General features: G+C 36.2%; 1 protein-coding gene and 1 long non-coding RNA gene across 2 annotated transcripts; one reads left to right on the top strand and one right to left on the bottom strand.

Annotated features, from left to right (window-relative positions):
• Positions 1-10026: 10026 nt before the first annotated feature.
• Positions 10027-11666, top strand: LOC113335516 (hydroquinone glucosyltransferase-like). The gene has a single exon (XM_026581551.1). It carries the CDS (start codon positions 10112-10114, stop codon positions 11534-11536), a length of 1425 nt encoding a protein of 474 aa, XP_026437336.1. The 5' UTR covers positions 10027-10111; the 3' UTR covers positions 11537-11666.
• A 415-nt stretch (positions 11667-12081) lies between these two features.
• LOC113335803 lies at positions 12082-15839 on the bottom strand. The gene is made up of 2 exons (XR_003353505.1): positions 15505-15839; positions 12082-12227 (listed from the first exon to the last, which is right to left on the bottom strand). It is a non-coding gene; the product is annotated as an uncharacterized LOC113335803 (long non-coding RNA).
• Between the last annotated feature and the right edge of the window lie 3241 nt (positions 15840-19080).

Genomic DNA, 19080 nt, shown 5'->3' with positions numbered 1-19080 from the left:
AACATTGCTCATTTCAAACTCCTTTCCACGAGACACTTGAAACTCTTGTGCAATTTTATCTGATGTTGATCCATAGATGATATCATCTACATAAACTTGAGAAATCACAACATCTTTTCCACTCCACTTGGTAAACAGTGTTTTATCAGCTCCTCATCTCGAAAAACCTTTCCCAAGAAGAGATGAGGTCACTTTTTCAAACCAGGCAGGAGGTGCTTGTTTTAACCCATATAACGCCTTATTAAGTTTAAGGACGTGATCTGGGAAGTCGGGGTTTTCAAATCCCTTAGGTTGAGCTACGTAGACTTTTTCATTTAAGGTTCCGTTTATAAGGCGGATTTGATGTCCATCTGAAATAGCTTTACCTTAAGAAAACAAGCATCATCTAATAATAATTTGACGGACTCAAGGCGTGCCACAGGAGCGAAGGTTTCGTCAAAGTCAATTCCTTCGATTTGTGAGTATCCTTGACCGACAAGTCTTGCTTTGTTTCTGGCAATGGTGCCAAACTCATCGGACTTGTTCTTAAATATCCATTTGGTGCCAACAATGTTGACATTTGGAGGACAAGGTACAAGTTTCCATACGTCTTGTCTTTCAAATTTATTTAAATCTTCATGCATCGCATTCACCCATATGGGATCGCTAAGAGGTTCATCAATATTTCTTGGTTCTACATGTGACAGATAACAACCAAAATTGCACAGATTTTGAAGTTGTCCTCTAGTTTTTTGCAGTAGAATATCTTCCTCCAATGATACTATTTGGATCATGATTTCTTTGAACCCAGAGGTGACGTGGAGGGACACGTTCTTGTTCAACCGGCACAGTCTGATCAGTATTTTTCTCCTCGTCACTAGAGAGATCAGGATCAGTAATAATAGGTATAACTTATACTGAATCCGAAACTTCTTTGACTTTCTCTGTTGTCTCGGTTGGAGGCAGCTCAGCAAGAGAAAAGTTATGGTGAAAGTCACTAATATCATCAATGATAACGTTAGCGGATTCCATCATTACTTGGGTTCTGAGATTAAATACTCGAAAACCACGACTATCAGATGCATATCCAAGAAAGATACCTTCATCACTTTTAGAATAAAATTTCCCTCTTTGTTCTCGATCTTTCAGGATGTAGTACTTACTTCCAAACACTCTTAGATAGTGTAAGTTGGGTTTTCTACCATACCACAACTCATATGGACTCTTATGAGTTTTAGACCGTAGGTAGACACGGTTGATGAAGTATCATGCTGTGAAGACAGCTTCTCCCCAAAATCTTAGAGGAAGATTTTTGTTATGGAGCATAACCCTGGTCATTTCCTGAATATTCCTATTCTTTCTTTCAGCAACCCTATTAGCATGAGGAGTGATAGGTGGTGAGTATTGTTGAATAATCCCCATTTTTCACAGAATTCAAATACTATGGTGTCTTTGAATTCAGTGCCATGATCACTTCTAATTTTCTTTAGTTTGCGACCTTGTTCATTCTGGATTCTATTAACAATAATCTTAAATTCACCAAGGGTGTCATTCTTATGAGCTAGGAAAGCTACCCAAGTGAATCTGGTATAGTCATCTACTATAACTAAAGCATACTTCTTTCCTCTAACAGTGGATTGTTGAATTGGTTCGAAGAGATCCATATGAATTAATTCAAGTGGAGATTTAGTGAGAATGTCTCCAGATGACTTATGTTGAACTTTCGTTTGTTTACCCTTTTGACAGGCACCACATACACCGTCAATCTTTGCATTGGTTTTGGGAACGCCTCTAACAAGTTCCTTGTTAATGATCTTAGTTAAGAGGCGATAATTAATGTGACCAAAACGCCCATGCCAAAGATGTGTAGATTCCACCTTAGTCAAATTGCAACAATTACTAAACTGCGTATCAAGAAAATAACAGTTATTTTTACCACGAGTTCCTTGAAAAATTACTTTTCCAGTTTTGTCTAAAATGTCACATCCATTTGGATTGAAGACAACTCTGTGGCCTTTGTCACAAATTTGACTAACAGAAAGAAGATTCGCAGTCATACCTTTTACGTATACTGCATCATGGATTTCTGGAACGCCGGGAAGCTTGATCGTACCCTTCTTGCTAATATAGCAACATCTTCCATCTCCAAAAGTAACTGGACCTTCTTCAAAGTCGCTTGTAGATACAAACCACGAAAGATCACCAGTCATATGTCAGCTACATCCACTGTCAAGAAACCGTTGAAAGGGTGATGTTGATTTTAAAGCAAAAGCTCCCATACTAACATTGTTGTCCTGATTAGGTTTTCTTGTTAGTTTTGTACACTTTTTTAGATAAGTAATCAATTGTTCAGCTTTCTTATGAAGATTGCTTGCAACTTTTATACTTTCCTGAAATAGTGTACACGTATGTTGAGTGTGAGAAAGAGACCCACAGAACATACAGGGGCCAACATCAATAATCTTATTTAAGACGTTCTTCCTTCTATCAAGTTTTTCATAACAAGTACTTTGTTTAACACTTGACTTACAAGAGTTATTCATCACCACTGAAAGAAATTTTGACGGACTTCAAATCCTTAAGTTTTGCGATTTTTGCAATAAGATCACGATTGATCTAGATCTGTTCATCCAACTTCTTTTGGAGAATAACAAGGATTTTAGAACATTCTCTAAGATTGTGATTTATTCCTGGTGAAGCGTTGATAGAGACTTTATTGTCCATAGAGTCAGATCGCTACAAACACGGACTTTTGAGGTCTTAACGTGTTTGCCTGCTCTAATTCCAATTGAAAAATAGGGGGTTGAACAACCACACCCAATATTTCGATTAGCAATCTGTATGGACTAACTCCAATATACTTTCTAGAGAATCAACTAGACAGTCAGACTCAATCTAGAAAAAAGTATATTGAGGAGTTAATATCTCTCTCACTTGATTTGATCTTTACTCAAGAAAATATAAATATGCGAGTCTTTATCAAATACAAGGATAATAACTTTGATGGTACCAAAAACCAATATCCAAGTGTCAATCAATTTAAATCAACATTCAAAGGTTGGATACTCTAATTGATTGATCCTAACGCACAACCTATGATATTTCAATTATATAACGAAATATAATGCGGAATAGAAATAACACAGACACCAGAAATTTTGTTAACGAGGAAACCGAAAATGCAGAAAACCTCGGGACCTAGTCCAGATTGAACACGACACTGTATTAAGCCGCTACAGACACTAGCCTACTACAAACTATCTTCGGTATGGACTGTAGTTGAACCCTAATCAATCGCACACTAATTCAAGGTAAAGTTGCGCTCCTTACGTCTCTGATCCCAGCAGGATACTACGCACTTGATTCCCTTAGCTGATCTCACCCACAACCAAGAGTTGCTACGACCCAAAGTCGGAGACTTTAATAAACAAATCTGTATCACACAGAAAAGTATATGATAGGTAAATCTATCTCCCACAGATAGACCTAGGAGTTTTTGTTCCGTCTTTTGATAAATCAAGGTGAACAGGAACTAATTGATAATCTGGACTTATATTCCCGAAGAACAACCTAGTATTATCAATCACCTCTAAACAATCTTAATCGTATGGTAGCGAAACAAGATGTTGCGGAATCACAAACGATGTGACGAAGATGTTTGTGATTTCTTTTTATCTTGCCCTATCGGAGATATAATCTCAAGTCAATTATTCAATTGAACTCGTATGATAGAAAATGGCAAGATCAGATATCTCAACTACAAGAGAATTAGTTTCGTATGGCTTCACAATCCCAATGAAGTCTTTCAGTCGTTAACCTACAGGGTCTCGGGAAGAAACCTAAGGTTAAAGGAGAATCGACTCTAGCAAACTAGCTAGTATCACACAGGAGGTGTGGGGATTAGTTATTCCAATTGCTAGATGTCTCCTTTATATAGTTTTCAAAATCAGGGTTTTCAATCCAAGTTACCTTGGTAACAAAGCATTGAATATTCACCGTTAGATGAAAAACCTGATTTCTCTAAGCTAATATCTTTCAACCGTTAGATCAAAACTTATCTTGTCATACACAAATGAATTGTGTTTCATTTAGGTTTGAATAACCGTACCTAAACGTATACACTTGGTTGGTTCACAAATAGTTAACCGAGGTTAGCATATGAGTACTTTCATATCAACCATATTCATCTTTCTCATAACTAGTTCAAATGACTCATAAGAACTAGTTGATAGAGTTGTCCAATTTCTTAGGTCTTTATTCATAGACACAATTGAAACAAAATCGGTTTGATTTACTTGAATCAATTCATGAACAATATAACCATGGTTTTCAAATATTGCATTCCTTATTGATTTATTGTTTTAAGTTCATGAACTTCTGATTTGATAAATAACTAGCTTGGGTACGCGTACGGGTACGTGTACCTTAGCTACCGGATTTGATTTTGGAAACTCAACAGAAATTTTCGGTTCGAAACCTTCCGTGAGTACGCGTACCTAAGGTGACTGGTTTTCCAGTTTGTAAACTACAAACTCCAGCAGAAGTTTTCGGTCAGAAAACTTCCGCCAGTACGCGTACGGGTACGTGTACCCAACCTGTCTCCTTTACCAATGTCACATGCACAAGTGCACACAATTGGTTTCCGGCACATGGACTTATACACTAATGTGCGAACACACTATATATGCTTATATCATAGTTGGTTACATAATCTCAACTCTACATTTCAATCATTGAAACATTCTTCTATAATGTTATAACAATCGTTATTCACGACTATAGTCATCAAAGCTATTTTCAAGATTGAAACGTCATCCTGACTTTCGTCACGGATAAATATGAAAAGTAGTTAAAGCAAAAGCTTACCAACACGTATTTTGAGAAAAATATTGGCGAGTAAACTCGTCTCAAAATAACAAATGTGTATGTATGAAAACTATCATACTTATACGACTTTGTCTCAAGAGAAGGAGATAGAGAGGTAGACTTTTGAGTGATAGATAAGTTTAAGTCTCCACATACCTTTTAGTCGGATGAAGTTCCACTAGTTCCTCGAGTAGTTCTTCGTCTTCGTAATATAATCGCCATGGAGTCTGGAGCTCAACTACACTAATCTGTCCTAAACCGAGACTTAGCTATAATTAGTCTAGAAATCAAGACATATAGTTTTAACAACTAAACTTGACAAACATGCTTGAGATATCAAAGCATGCGAGTTCGACCGAGCAGTGCTATAACAGTTTGGCTACCTGTTCTTCAGATATTATAGTCGGACTTGTTTGACCTAGCCGAAACCTACTCAAAAAAAAAAAATTAGGAAAGTTTTGGCCAATTCAAGCAACATTAACGAATATTTAAGGAGATGAAGGTTCTGATTCGAAGGAGCTATCATCGCTCGAGTCACTCATTTCATATTCATCCTCTCATAAAATATCTTTTTTCCATTTTCTATTAATTTAACCTTAGTAATCACTAATTAAGTTAACTTAATCATTCAAGTAACCACTACACTAACTAATAATTACACTAACTAATCATCATACAAACTTAATTAGGAAGGGTAATTTGGTATTAACATAAATATTTGGATAAATGATGACTTAGATTTACTTCAAAATGTCTTACCCAAAATAAAATCATGGTCCAAAAAAAAAACCATGATCCCAAAAAAAACTGGCTAAATTAGGGCCTATAACACTTAATTTGGGCCTATCAAATTTTCATTCCCACACCAGCAAATTATTCAGGGCACCCAAACTTCTAAAAAATACTAATTTACCCCACATTAATTCCTAACTAATAATTACACTAACTAATCATCATACAAACTTAATTAGGAAGGGTAATTTGGTATTAACATAAATATTTGGATAAATGATGACTTAGATTTACTTCAAAATGTCTTACCCAAAATAAAATCATGGTCCCAAAAAAAAACCATGATCCCAAAAAAACTGGCTAAATTTGGGCCTATCAAATTTTCATTCCTACACCACCAAATTATTCTGGGCACCCAAACTTCTAAAAAATACTAATTTACCCCCACATTAATTCCTAAAACAATCTCATATAAATACTAATCTTTCCATTTTCAGTAAATCCAAAATCAAAAAAAAAAAAACTAAACCTAAAAAACTTTCTATTTTCTTCCTAATCTTTCTAAATTCTCAAAACCCTAATCAAAGAAAATCTTCATCCTCTTGTCCAAGATCTTCGATCCAACCAGGAAAAAAGGTAAATCTCCATCAACTCATTCTATGATTTGCATTTCTTGATTGATTTACATGTTTAAATCTTCAAATTTCGAAAATCAAAATCTCTGATTACATCCAGAATCGGTTTATGTTAACATATCGAATAAACCGATTTTGGGTTTTGGTTTCCGCGCATGAAGAGCATGCACAATAATCGGTTTATATGATGATTAACATCAACCGATTTTAGGGTTAGAAACGAAATATGAAAACACATCACCAGAATCGGTTTATAAGTGATTAAGAATAATCCGATTCTTTGTAGACATTTTTTCTTTTAATTATGCGATCCCATAATCGGGTTTTATGTGCCTGATAATTTACCGATTATGTTTGACTCTTCAGATTCCTTTTCATAATCGGATTTTATATATGTACCACATAAACCGATTACTGACGTTTCACAGGCATGTATGTTTTTGTAGTCAGAATCGGATTACATATGTATGATTATGTATCGATTCTTTATTGTTGACTAGTTTTTTTTTTTGGTTTTATGTAGATATGGACTTCTCACACCTAGAGTTTTACTCTCAAGATATCACATTGGAGGACATCCTTAGGAGACCACAACGAGTGCCAGAAAGTAGCCTCCATAAGTTTTCCTACGGGGGTGAGACCCATCTTGAACAAGCCCTCGCATTGATTGACAAACTTGTACTGGAGGAGATTTATGAGGTCATGAGGTTCACTAGGATGAGGAGAAACATGATTTCAGCTGAGAGGGATATCCATGCAGAAATGGAAGGAACAAATGGCTCAAGCACAAGCTGCTGCTCATGATGGTGCTGATGCTGGTGCTGCTGCAAATTCTCTTGGTGGTGGTGCTGCTGCTGCTGGTGCTCCTGCACTTTAAGTTTTTACGTTTAAGTTTTAGATATTAAAAGTTTAGGTTTATAAGACTTGTGGATGTTTTAAGTTCTTAATACTCTTTTAAGGTTTGTATTTTGGATGACATCTATTCAACTCTTTTAAGTTCTTAACACTCTTTTAAGGTTTGTTCAACTTAATGCACTTGAAGTTTTAATTTTAATTATGTGTTGCAACAATCGGTCTACTCGATATGTCAACATAAACCGATTGTGCAAGCTATTTTTCCTGTATGTTTTTCAAGATAGAATCGGATCACATATGCATATATATAAACCAATTGTTCAAGCTATTTTTCCTGTATGTTTTTCAAGCTAGAATCAGGTCACATATGAATATATATAAATCGATTAGTTTCGGTGAAAATTCAATTTTTTTACATGTCTTTAATCAGTTTATGTTGGTCACAAAAAAGACCGATTCCTGGTGGCATTAAAACATAATCGGGTTATATGTAACTTCTAGAAGACCGATTACACCAAATTATTTTACGTTTTTCAAAAAAAAAAAAAAATAGCCGTTAGGAACTTTCTCTATAAATAGAGACCTCACCCTTGGACCCCATTTGTCCCAAAATTGATCATTTTATTCCCCTCACTCCACATACTCCACAACTACTCATTTAATACCTCCACATACAAGAAATGACATCATTTGAATCAAACGAAGATTTGGCAATCACCAAAGCATGGTACGCGAAAACTCGAGTTAGACGTCAATCCTCCGTAAGGGTGGATTCCGTAACCTTTTGGGCTAGGGTACACAACAAATTTAGCCAAGAATTTGGAAATACAAATGGAAGAAGTGTTCAACAAGTCCATGAGAGGCACCTAGTCATCGAAAACACGATACTTGCTTATTTATCTATCCAACCTCGGATTTTTAACACTCGCCCCTTTAACTTGTCCATTGAACAATTTGTAAGTATTTTTGTGGTTTGTTTTACGTAACCCATGTTGTTTTTTCTTCCAATGAAACACCACTAACAAATGTAAGTTTGTTTTTGTGTTTTTGTGTTTTTGTAGCATGAAGTCGTGAAAGCGCACTACTTGGAGGAAAAGGGGGAAGCATTCGCATTTGATGTAAGCTATCACTTCTTGGTAGAAAAAATCCCAGAGGATGACCCGGACTTCATGGATCGTGTACCGTCTTCGGAGGAAGATTGATGGCTTTAGAAGTTTTTGTATAGGTTTTGTGGGCAGACCTCTATGTAAACCCTCACGAGACTATAACTCGTCCACTAGGGTCGCCTAGGGGGTTTAAAGCTTGATGCATGTGCTAAATGCATCCTACAACAGTAATGGAATGAATGAAAAAAATCGTATGAAAGGAAACAATCGGTTCATATATGTAATGCGTAAAACCCGATTATGAGAATCGGATTATACATATGGCAACGTGAACCAATTATAGATGTCCTCTGTTAATTTGGAAACACCAATCCAGAATCGGTTTACATTTACATGATCGTAAACCGATTCTGGATACTGTTTACGAAAAAAAATCTAAATGCTTGATGTTTTGAAGAACTCTCTAACATTAGTTAATCTCACATCCAAAACATAATTAATCCCTAATATGATTAATTAATGCTAATTAATCAGGAGTAAAATAGGTACTTAGGTAATTATTTTGATAAGAGGTGGTGTGAAAGTTATTTCTAATGACCTTTTTTGTCATCTAGCTATAGGCCCAAATTAAGTGCCCAATTTAGCTGGGCAAAAAACTCGTTTAAACAAAAATGTGAGAAAAAAATCAACAAGAATACCCGGTGACATTGTGTAAATGCACCCTACCCATTGGAGTAAAAAGAATAGGGACTTTGATGGCAGTGCCTGTGATGACATAAAGCTTACGCACAGCCTGCATCATTATTCGATTACATCTCAAAATTAAGAAGTCGTCTAGAACTACCACATCTCTTTCAGCTTCATTGTGATCACGATTCCAAATGAATAATACAAAGATTAATAATAATAAATTCCAATTTTAGAGCTTCTCTAATAGTGGTTATGTGTGTTTACTACGTGGCAATTCAAACAAGACATTTTCGTTCTAATTTTTCCTTAAATTTAGGAGGAAAAACAATTCATTTCCAATGGTGTTGTTTGTAATTTTTTATGCATTGAATGTAAATTTTACTTTTATTAACTTTTAGATTTTATTAGAGTTAAAAATGGTTATTTAATATATTGAAATTAATTCTAGTTAAGCAAAAGCTTATTAGGATAGCTTGACATTATCAAGGTGGATGTCTAAAACTTGACACTCACCTTGACAGTGTCTAACAAAAGTTAAGCCATGTCATCTTCACATTGATTTAAGAAGTTGGGGTTGGAGAAGAATTTTAGACAAAATAAATGTCTATTCTAGGTGGACTTAGACATTTATCTTCACATATATTCCATTGAAGAAGCTCTTAGAAAAGAAGATAATGTTGTACTAATCTGTTTCAAAATTTGCATTGCTGGCTTGTTATTACATGTAAGCATTATGATTTTGGTGACACAATAAAATTTCCAATTTTACGTGCACGTCGTTTGTGTTTAATGTGTGAGCCTTAGATGACAATGGTAAGGAAGTTAATTTCTTTTCCAACATGATAAAAGAAACATCCTAACCTGCTTGAACCGAAATACTTATTAGAATCTCCAGCAGTATTTAGTTCATTTTTCAGCTGTTAATAAATTTTGGATAACCGAAATTAGGTTTGCCATACAACGGAGAATATAACCATTTTTAAAGGCACAACAACCGTATGAAGGCGTAAACATATTATTCCTTGGGCAACTACTCCCTAATCAATTATGATATCATTACATTTGAATGAAACAACCAAATAATGTTCTAAAAGTCATTGTCTGACTTGGTTAATTATACATTAGTTATTTATTCCATTGATATTATCTAAGCTAATCCAATCTCTATTTGATGAGCAAGTTTATCAAATAAACCCACTACTTCTTTAGATTAATCAGAGCTCTAGCCAGTGATTATTTCTCAACACCATGGGAGATGCAATTCATCACCAAACTAAACCTCATATAGTAATGGTACCCACACCAGGAATGGGTCACCTAATTCCACTCACCGAGTTAGCCAAACGACTCGTTGACGATCACAACTTTTCGGTTAGCTTCTTAATCCCTTCTGATGGTTCTCCATCCATAGCAATAAAATCTGTCCTTGATGAGCTACCTGAAACCATAACCTACACTTTTCTGTCTCCGGTTAACTTTGATGACCAACCCGAAGATGTTGATATTGAAACAATCATTTCACTTACCATCTTTCGATCTTTATCTTATCTCCGGGAAGAATTGCAACGTATAACGTCTAGTAAACGCGTTGTGGCACTCGTTGTTGATCTCTTCGGTACGGATGCTTTCGATGTTGCAAAGGGATTCGGAATCCCGCCATATATTTTCTTCCTTTCTAATGCTCATTTGTTACAGTTACTCTTCCATTTATCTAGTCTCCATGAGAGCTATATTGGCGAGTTTGGGGATCTGCCGCAACCACTATGTCTTCCGGGTTGTGTTCCATTTCCTGGGTCCGATATTCTTTCACCGCTTCAGGACAAGAAAAGTGGCGGCTACAAATGGTTCTTGCATCACTCTCGACGGTATAGTTTGGCTGAAGGTATTTTGGTTAACACATTCATTGATTTGGAACCAAATGTTTTGAAGGTCTTGATGACAGAACAACTGGGAATACCACCAATTTACCCGGTTGGACCTGTTACAAAGAGTAGCTCGAGTAAGATGCCAGTTGATGATGGTTCAGGTTGTTTGAAATGGTTAGATGATCAGCCTCCCGAGTCCGTCTTATTCGTATCATTCGGAAGCGGTGGGAACCTACCATATGAACAGCTGATTGAATTGGCATATGGATTGGAAATGAGTGAGAAAAAATTCATATGGGTCGTGAAAAGCCCGAGTGAAACCGCGAATGCTTCTTTCTTCAAGCACACCAGCAAGGACCCATTTGATTTCTTACCTGATGGGTTTGTAAATAGGATAAGCGGCTCTGGACTGTTAGTACCTTCATGGGCACCGCAGATCCAAATCCTAAGCCACGGCTCGACCGGTGGATTTTTGAGCCATTGCGGGTGGAATTCGACGCTAGAGAGCATTGTTTGTGGCATTCCAATGATCACATGGCCTCTTTTCGCAGAACAAAGAATGAACACCGTAATGTTGGTTGAGGACGCAGGAGTTGGAGTCCGACCAAAGCCCAACGAAAACGGTTTGATTATGCGAGAAGAGATTTCTCGAGTTGTTAGAACATTGATGGGAGAAGGAGAAGGAAAGAGTCTTAGAAGTAAGATGAGAGAACTTAAGGATGGTGCTGCTAAGGTATTGAGTGAAAATGGGTCATCTAAGATATCACTCCTTGATGTAGTAAACAAGTGGAAAAACCCTGCATGCTAAGAACAAGTTCATTTGATTCTTCTTCTTTTCCATTCGGTTTTTCTTTCCTATATTCAGAAAAGTATCTTTCTGTTGTTTATCATGGATTGTTTGAGTTTGAATGAATAATATTTCTCCATTTGGTTTGGAATTTTGACGGGATGAAACTACTGTGTGAGAAATGTTTAGCATATATCCCCAAAATCTAGCATGTAGGGTTTTTCTTAAACATATCCCATATTTTTATTAACCATAACCCATTTTATTTATAACCCATAATTCTTTTAAATTTATTAACCATAGCCCAAATCATAACTCAAAATATGTATACCGAGTTGGTAGGTGTTCTTAGCTAGTTAGGTCTGAGATATACAACAGATCCAAATAGATTACCTTGATTAACCTATTCTAATAAGTTGTGACGTCCCGACTCCTAAACCTGCTTAGATTTAGGATTACAACCTAATTGAAGCATCAAATCCATATTATCAATCTCAAGAACCATCCTCACATAAAATGCTAACAAACAAACCCAAACTCTCTGATGCAGTATGTTTGAAAGTCTCTCATGTTATACAAATATATAAATGTGTTGTTTTACATAATAAAGAAAGAATACATATAATACAGATACACGACTATTATATTCGGTATAACACTAAGCTACGAAGACGGATATCTTCGCACGCTTCATTCCTTCTGATTACTGAAACTGAAGTGGGAGCAAGTGAGCACATCGTCCCAAAGGGTGCCCAAAGAAACATATAACTTCCAAGTAATCACTAACATGATTCACAGTTCTAAGAACAGAAATTGAAAAGAAGAGTAATGAATCTAAGCATTCAACAATTCATGCAACAAGAAGCAAGTGTTATCCTAACCTCGCCACACTCATTGGAGAAGACGACGCGAGAACAACCCTAACCAATAATAATAACATCATCCACACAGAGTGCCCATACAAACTATGATTCAGAATATTACCATCAAGATGAGAAAGTTAGTCAAACAAGTATGATATGCACACGAGTGATTTCCCCCAAATAAGATAGTATATATAATATTAAGACGGAGGGGCATCCGCCATACTAAGTAATATCAAAACGAAAGAACATCCGCCATACTATCTTAAGACAATAAATTATAAGGATATAATATTCAAACGGAAGAGCATCCGCCCTACTAAGTAATATTAAAACGGATGAGCATCCTCCATAGTTTCTTAAGGCAATAGAATTAAAAGATATAATATTCAAACGGAAGAACATCCTCCCTACTAAATAATATTGTCGACGGAAGAGCATCCGCCTTACTTAACTTAGCAAGGAGCCGTGGGGAAAACACAGACACTCCTCGCGAGGAAATCTTACAATGCATATCACACACAAACATATTCATAGTAGTCATCGTACATACAGATACAACATAAATAACATACTCAAAGATACAGGAATAAAACATCAAAGTACATGCAATCATGCACTCAAATAGTAAAGACTCATCATACTCGCAGATAAAAGAAAGCTTAATGATTACAAGAAGGTTACAAAGTTCCCATCTGAATTGATGACGAGCCATGCCTACCTCGAGATCCACGATCCACTGTTTCATCCTTTGAATCAATCGTTGTTAATAAAGGCTAATTGTTAATCACACAAGAACCCTAAAAGATTATCCCAAAGACTCATAACATAATCTCATACAATTATCTAGTTATAGGCTAAGTGAACTATCTAAGAGCGTCCACAGTGGTGCGAGCATAACTAAAGACCAAAGACTAAAAAAAAAAAATCAAATTTGGGTTTAGTCCGTCCTGTGACGTAGGCGGGTGAAGAGTAAATTTGGTCGCGCGTTGATATAAAGTCCGCTTCATCGTCCAGCGTAGATAAAGATTACGCCTGGCATGGGGCGTTGATAAAGATAACGCCTGGTATGGGGCGTTGATAAAGACAACGCCTGTATGGGGCGTGAACTATAGCAACGCCTGGTGTGTGGGACGGAGATTATACGTTCGTCCGGGTTCAAAAATAAAAAAAAAAAAAAAAAAATGGGGCGTTGATAAAGACAACGCCCCAACCAAAGTTTTGTAAACTTTTCAAATTTGGGTTCAAGACTTTATCAACGCCCCATTTGTATTTGGTGTCCGGCGTTGATTATACCAATGCCCCATCCAGGCGGACATTATACCAACGCCCCATGTCAGGCGTTGATTATACCAACGCCCCATCCAGGCGGACATTATACCAACGCCCCATCCAGGCGTTTACGAACGCGCGTCTACAGGCGGACATTATACCAACGCCCGTCGGGTAGGCGGACATTATATAAACGCCCGACTATATTTGGATTTGGTCTTAATCGCCGACCAAATTTGGTCCGAGTTTTACTCTTTGATCAAATTTTGATCGATGGTCCGTCCCATTACGCCAGCCCACTCGACACCAAATTTGGGTTTAGTCGTCCACTGCAGTTGCTCTAATGGTTCTAAACCTATTTATAGTTCTACACCTTTTCATAATCTATCTCTAGCATATCTAAAGGTTTACTAATTCGATTAGGTTGATTCCATAGTCTATTTGAAAGGTCTTGAAAAGATATACAACTTTGTATAAGGAACTAAAGGCTATTTCCCACAAGGTCCAATTCATGTTAAATAGGAAAAACTATGCCCAAGTCCAAGTCCACTGGACAAGTCCTCTAACTTAAGGTCTGGTCCATCTGAGTCAACTGACGGTTCAGTCCATAGACAAAGTCCAGTCAATGGTCAAGTCTGGACAACAAGTCAAATGGTCAACTGGGAAAGGTTCAACTCGGTCCACTGAGTCTGTTCTGAGTCGAACCGATTCAACGCAGTCAGATACACTTGGTCAGCTGAGCTGACTGGGCTGACTAACAGGCCATTGCATAGGCCAAAGCTTTTGCACAGCCAAAAGGAACTGTTGCACTATCATGGTGCAACAACAACACAGCACAAGCTAAAATACAAATGCAACATTACTAACCCACTAATCTAACTTCCAACCTGCATTTCAGTTTAACTTCAACACACTCTTCGTTTACATTGATACAACACCGCACCATTACAACTCCATTCTTAATTGGATTCAATTCGCCAGTCATACAACCAATCCATAACACAACTAATCCATGAATACCTTCTTTTCTAAACAACAGCAACTTCTTTATAGTTTCTAAACCTCCACCAGTTACAGCTCAATCTCTTCCTTACAGGTTTAATAATTCTTCAGATTCATCACTTCCAGTTCTTCATTGCATTCACTAGCAACCTTCTAAAATTTACTTCTAATCTAAACTACATCACAGCTTCATTCTACACTCATCTCAATCTCAGCTGAAACCACCCCTAATTACAACTCACATCCCCACCTGCAAATCCATTCTCAATTCAGCACTATCACTAAGTTTAGCTCCAACACCTAACTATCTCACAACACACTATCTGAGATACGAACTCAATATTTCTTACAGCAACACCAATTCAGTTGAACATCACACAACCATTGCTATCTTATCTGACTAGCCAACATCCAATTTATCTCCATCTTCTAATCACATAAATCCTAATTCTAAATCACCAACGGCAATCCCAATCTATCTCCTTCATCTTAAACTGAGTTCAACTCCATGAAATCCATCACAGATTGTAACTGGAACTCTATAGGTATAATTCTATGCATAAATTACTAGCACCAACCACATATAACTCTTCCCCCTGTAATTCCAACTATCAGTAAACTCTAATTACACATAATCCCATCACATGTTTCCAATTCTTCCACCACAGACTCAAACCACATTAAACAAACCTTAACTTTATAAACACCCTAGTTTTTGTTTCCTACATAATCATAAATTAAACCTAATACATCCAAAGATACTTCAATTAAGAACAAACCCATCAAAAATTACTCAATTAAACACTCAAATTCTTTCAGTTTAATCATTAATTCAAAAGAACCATAATTTACCTGATTTGGGGAAGAACATGAAACCCTAGCTTCAATTCATCATTAGAACGACTACATATCTTCAATTCAACCTCCACCCTTCTGTTCTTCGTCAATCAGCAACCCTAAAACATCGTCAGTTCTACTCGACCTCAAAACTCAGAAACCCTAACCTCTAATTTACAACAGCATGGACATCTTTTCATCTACCCAGATCTAATCAGCATCAGTACCACCAACAACAATCACTACTCAACTATACCCTACCTCTCTCGATCTAAAAATCTCGATTTCAGTTTCGCAAAATCACCAACAGGTGAAGAACACGGAAAGAGAAGCAGAAGAAGAAAGAAGAAGAAGAAAATAGTAATGAGCTTATCTGCTCGAGTTGGTCTAGATAAGACCCAAGGAAAGTTATGGAACACCCGCTGAATAGGATAAGGGCATCCCCAGTCGGTTTAATGGCCCAAGACTATTTTTCCCTTCTCACTAATCTGATGATATCTTCTTCGTCTGGTATCCGAATAACACGTTCGAGTAGTCCATTCCGTATAACTTTTCGTGATTTATTCGATGGTACTAATTTCGTATCTAGATCGTTGTTAAATTAATTTCTATTAATTAATATTCGTGTTAATCTAATCGATTCATTAGCGGCTAAATCGTATCTTGACTGGTCTAATAGCGTTGACGAGTTCAATGATCCTTACATTTGATTCTAAAAATATAAACGTTTTAATCAATCAAAACCAAAATATTTTCCCCATCTTGTTCCTCCGGTCACAAACCCTAGAATTCTATTTTTCAAATTCTTTTAAAAAACCAGTCAACCTAATCTTCACCACGATTTTCATCACCATATCTAGTTGTACTGCAACATCAACCATATATATATACTGAATTAGGAAAAAATGGCCTTGATACAGAACATTCTAGTTTGGGAAAACGAGAGTTTGACACAATCGGAAGAAGTTGTTGACCACAAATATCAGCGGTGGATGAGAGTTGATTCTCCTGATCATAAAGATAATGATATCTTGCGCTACTCAAGCCGATATTGCGATCCATCAAGCATCCAAAACAGATATCAGAATTTATATTCTTTTTTCCAGTGGTTACATGATCGATTTTCTTTTTGGTGGTTACTGAGTCACCAATTTACCAACTCACTGATTTACTAACCTAATTTATGGGCTACCAATAATAACATGAATGGTCAAACTTAAAATTAGAACGATTTTTTAGGGACCATGATTTTTTCACAAAATTGGTTAAAAAGACCAAAATCAACAATTCCTGGGTGAAATGGACAGTTTGATTTTGATACTGTTTAAATGGACAAAAATGTAAAAATAGGAAGGATATAACCAGTTTCATCGTGTCCATTTTCAAATATTTTTTCTTATTTTTAATTTACACAGGATGTATCCAGTTTCATCCTTGCTATTTTCTAAATTTAAGCTAGGATGAAACTTACTATTTTTTTTGGCCATTTCACCCAAACTATTTTTTACTCGTCCATTTGAACCGTGATTTAAAAATATTTGGACAAATGACCCATTTTCCGTGGTTTTTTTGGGGGGACCATGGTCTTATTAGGCTAACCTCCCTATACTTATAAGGGGTGTCCCAAAGTTAGGTAAATACCCATTTACCCTTTACTTTAATTTTAATTAAAACTAACTTAATAACTATATTAATCTAATAATATACATCTAGTCTAAATGAATTTATTAACCAAAATCAAAATCAAAATCAAAAGAGCAATCGAAAATTTTTAGTTTTGAAAAAAAGTTTATTCTCTTCTTCTTCTCTCTTTCCTTGACGTTCCTCGTTCGATTGAAAAACCCATCAATCATTTTAATTCGTTATTGGATAGGAAAATTGAGTAGTAATCATCAAAATATGGTTTAAATGGATGTTAAAGTGGCATGTTCGGTTAGGAATAGTTTAAAAAAAAAAACTAGTTTTGTAACCGAACATTCTGAAACCAAGAACACGAAGAACACTTCGGTTATCACGAATTTAATTTTTCATAACCGAACTCGGAGGTCGGTTGGTTCGCAAAAAATTCTAAAACTAGTTAGCAACCGAACTCTACCCATTATCGTCAATATATATTTATCAAAATCAAATGGGTTATGGTTAATAAAAACGTGGGCTATATTTAAGAGAATCCAAAATCTTTACATTGTAGTACATAGACTGCAAGCATTTTATGGGCTTTTGAGGGCCCGAGACAAACAAGGTTGTAGACCAATTTATCTTGGCCTTCGCTTTAGTCAAGAGCTGTCAAGAGCTGCAACCTTAGTAATTGATTAGAACGATTTTTTGGGGACCATGGTTTTTTTGGGGACCATGGTTTTATTTTGGGTAAAGACATTAGAAGTAAATCTAGGTCACCCCTTATCTGGATATTTATATTAATACCTAAATTACCCTCCTGATTAATTTTGGGTGATGATTAGTTAGTGTTAATAATAGTTAGTGTAATGATTAATGAGATGATTAAGTTAAAGATAAGTAGTGAGATTAACAAATCAGATGGTTTTTTTTTTAAAGAAGTAGAATTATTGAGAGAGTAAAGTTAGAGAAGATGAAGAAGAAAAACATGAAAAACGATGGATTTTACCAACCACAACCGGAGGAAGGGTATTTGGGTACCCAGGTGTGCTTCAAACTTAGATAATGTTGGTTGAATTGCTCCAAACTTTCAAAAAAAATGAAAATTTTTATGTAGATTTGGGTCAGTTCGGTTACCATATGTCAAGAACATGTAACCGAACACACCTGAAAGTGTAGTTCGGTTACGTTTTCCAAACACGCAGGTTACTGAACTCGCTCGTTAATGGAGGTTTTGGTCGTACAGTGTAATGTTCGGTTACCTAGGATAAAATGGTAGGTAACCGAACTTTGAACTTAACAATTTATTTGGGTACATCGTGTTTGTTATGTTAGTTCGCAACTTGGCGAATTAGGTAGAGTTCGGTTACGAAGTTTCAAAGGTAAAGTTCGGTTACAAAGAAAACTTAACATTTTTGCGAACGAACCGAACTTGTGGACTTCTCATTATTTTCGTAAACTAAAGTTCGGTGATATCCTTATTTTGCGAAGGAACCGAACTTATGGACTTCTGTTGTTCTAATACAAGGAGTTCGGTTAAAAATATTTTTTGCGAATCAACCGAACTCTATTGGCTAAGTTCGGTTACTTTGTAGTTTTAAAATTTTTTGCGAAAAACCGAACTCTATTGGCTAAGTTCGGTTATTTTGGAACTCAAGATAGTGGCCACAACAACACAGTTCGGTTAGACTGGATTTGTTTTTTTTTCGGTTCTAAGGGTGGAGTTCGGTTACTTTGTAGTTTTAAATTTTTTTGCGAAACAACCGAACGGAGAGTTCGGTGACTTAGTTTTAAATCCAATAGAACCGAATGATAGACGCATTTTTGTGTCTAATTTGTCCTCAATGTTCGTATTGTTGGAACTCTATTTTTGTACTAATATTGTGTTTTTTTGTATTTTTAGGAAATAAACATTTTTGGAAAATTCGGCTCGAAAAGTTGCCGGGGGCACCCTTGAAGGACAATTGTTATTCG

The sequence above is a fragment of the Papaver somniferum genome, unplaced genomic scaffold (assembly GCF_003573695.1).
Source record: "Papaver somniferum cultivar HN1 unplaced genomic scaffold, ASM357369v1 unplaced-scaffold_15, whole genome shotgun sequence".
NCBI lineage: Eukaryota > Viridiplantae > Streptophyta > Magnoliopsida > Ranunculales > Papaveraceae > Papaver > Papaver somniferum.
The sequence above is the reverse complement of the archived record's forward strand: the minus strand, read 5'-3'. Positions and strand labels throughout refer to the sequence as shown.

Bases quoted from the DNA above. Each gene is read 5' to 3' on its own strand.
- LOC113335516 (XM_026581551.1), top strand. From the start codon at position 10,112: ATGGGAGATGCAATTCATCACCAAACTAAACCTCATATAGTAATGGTA.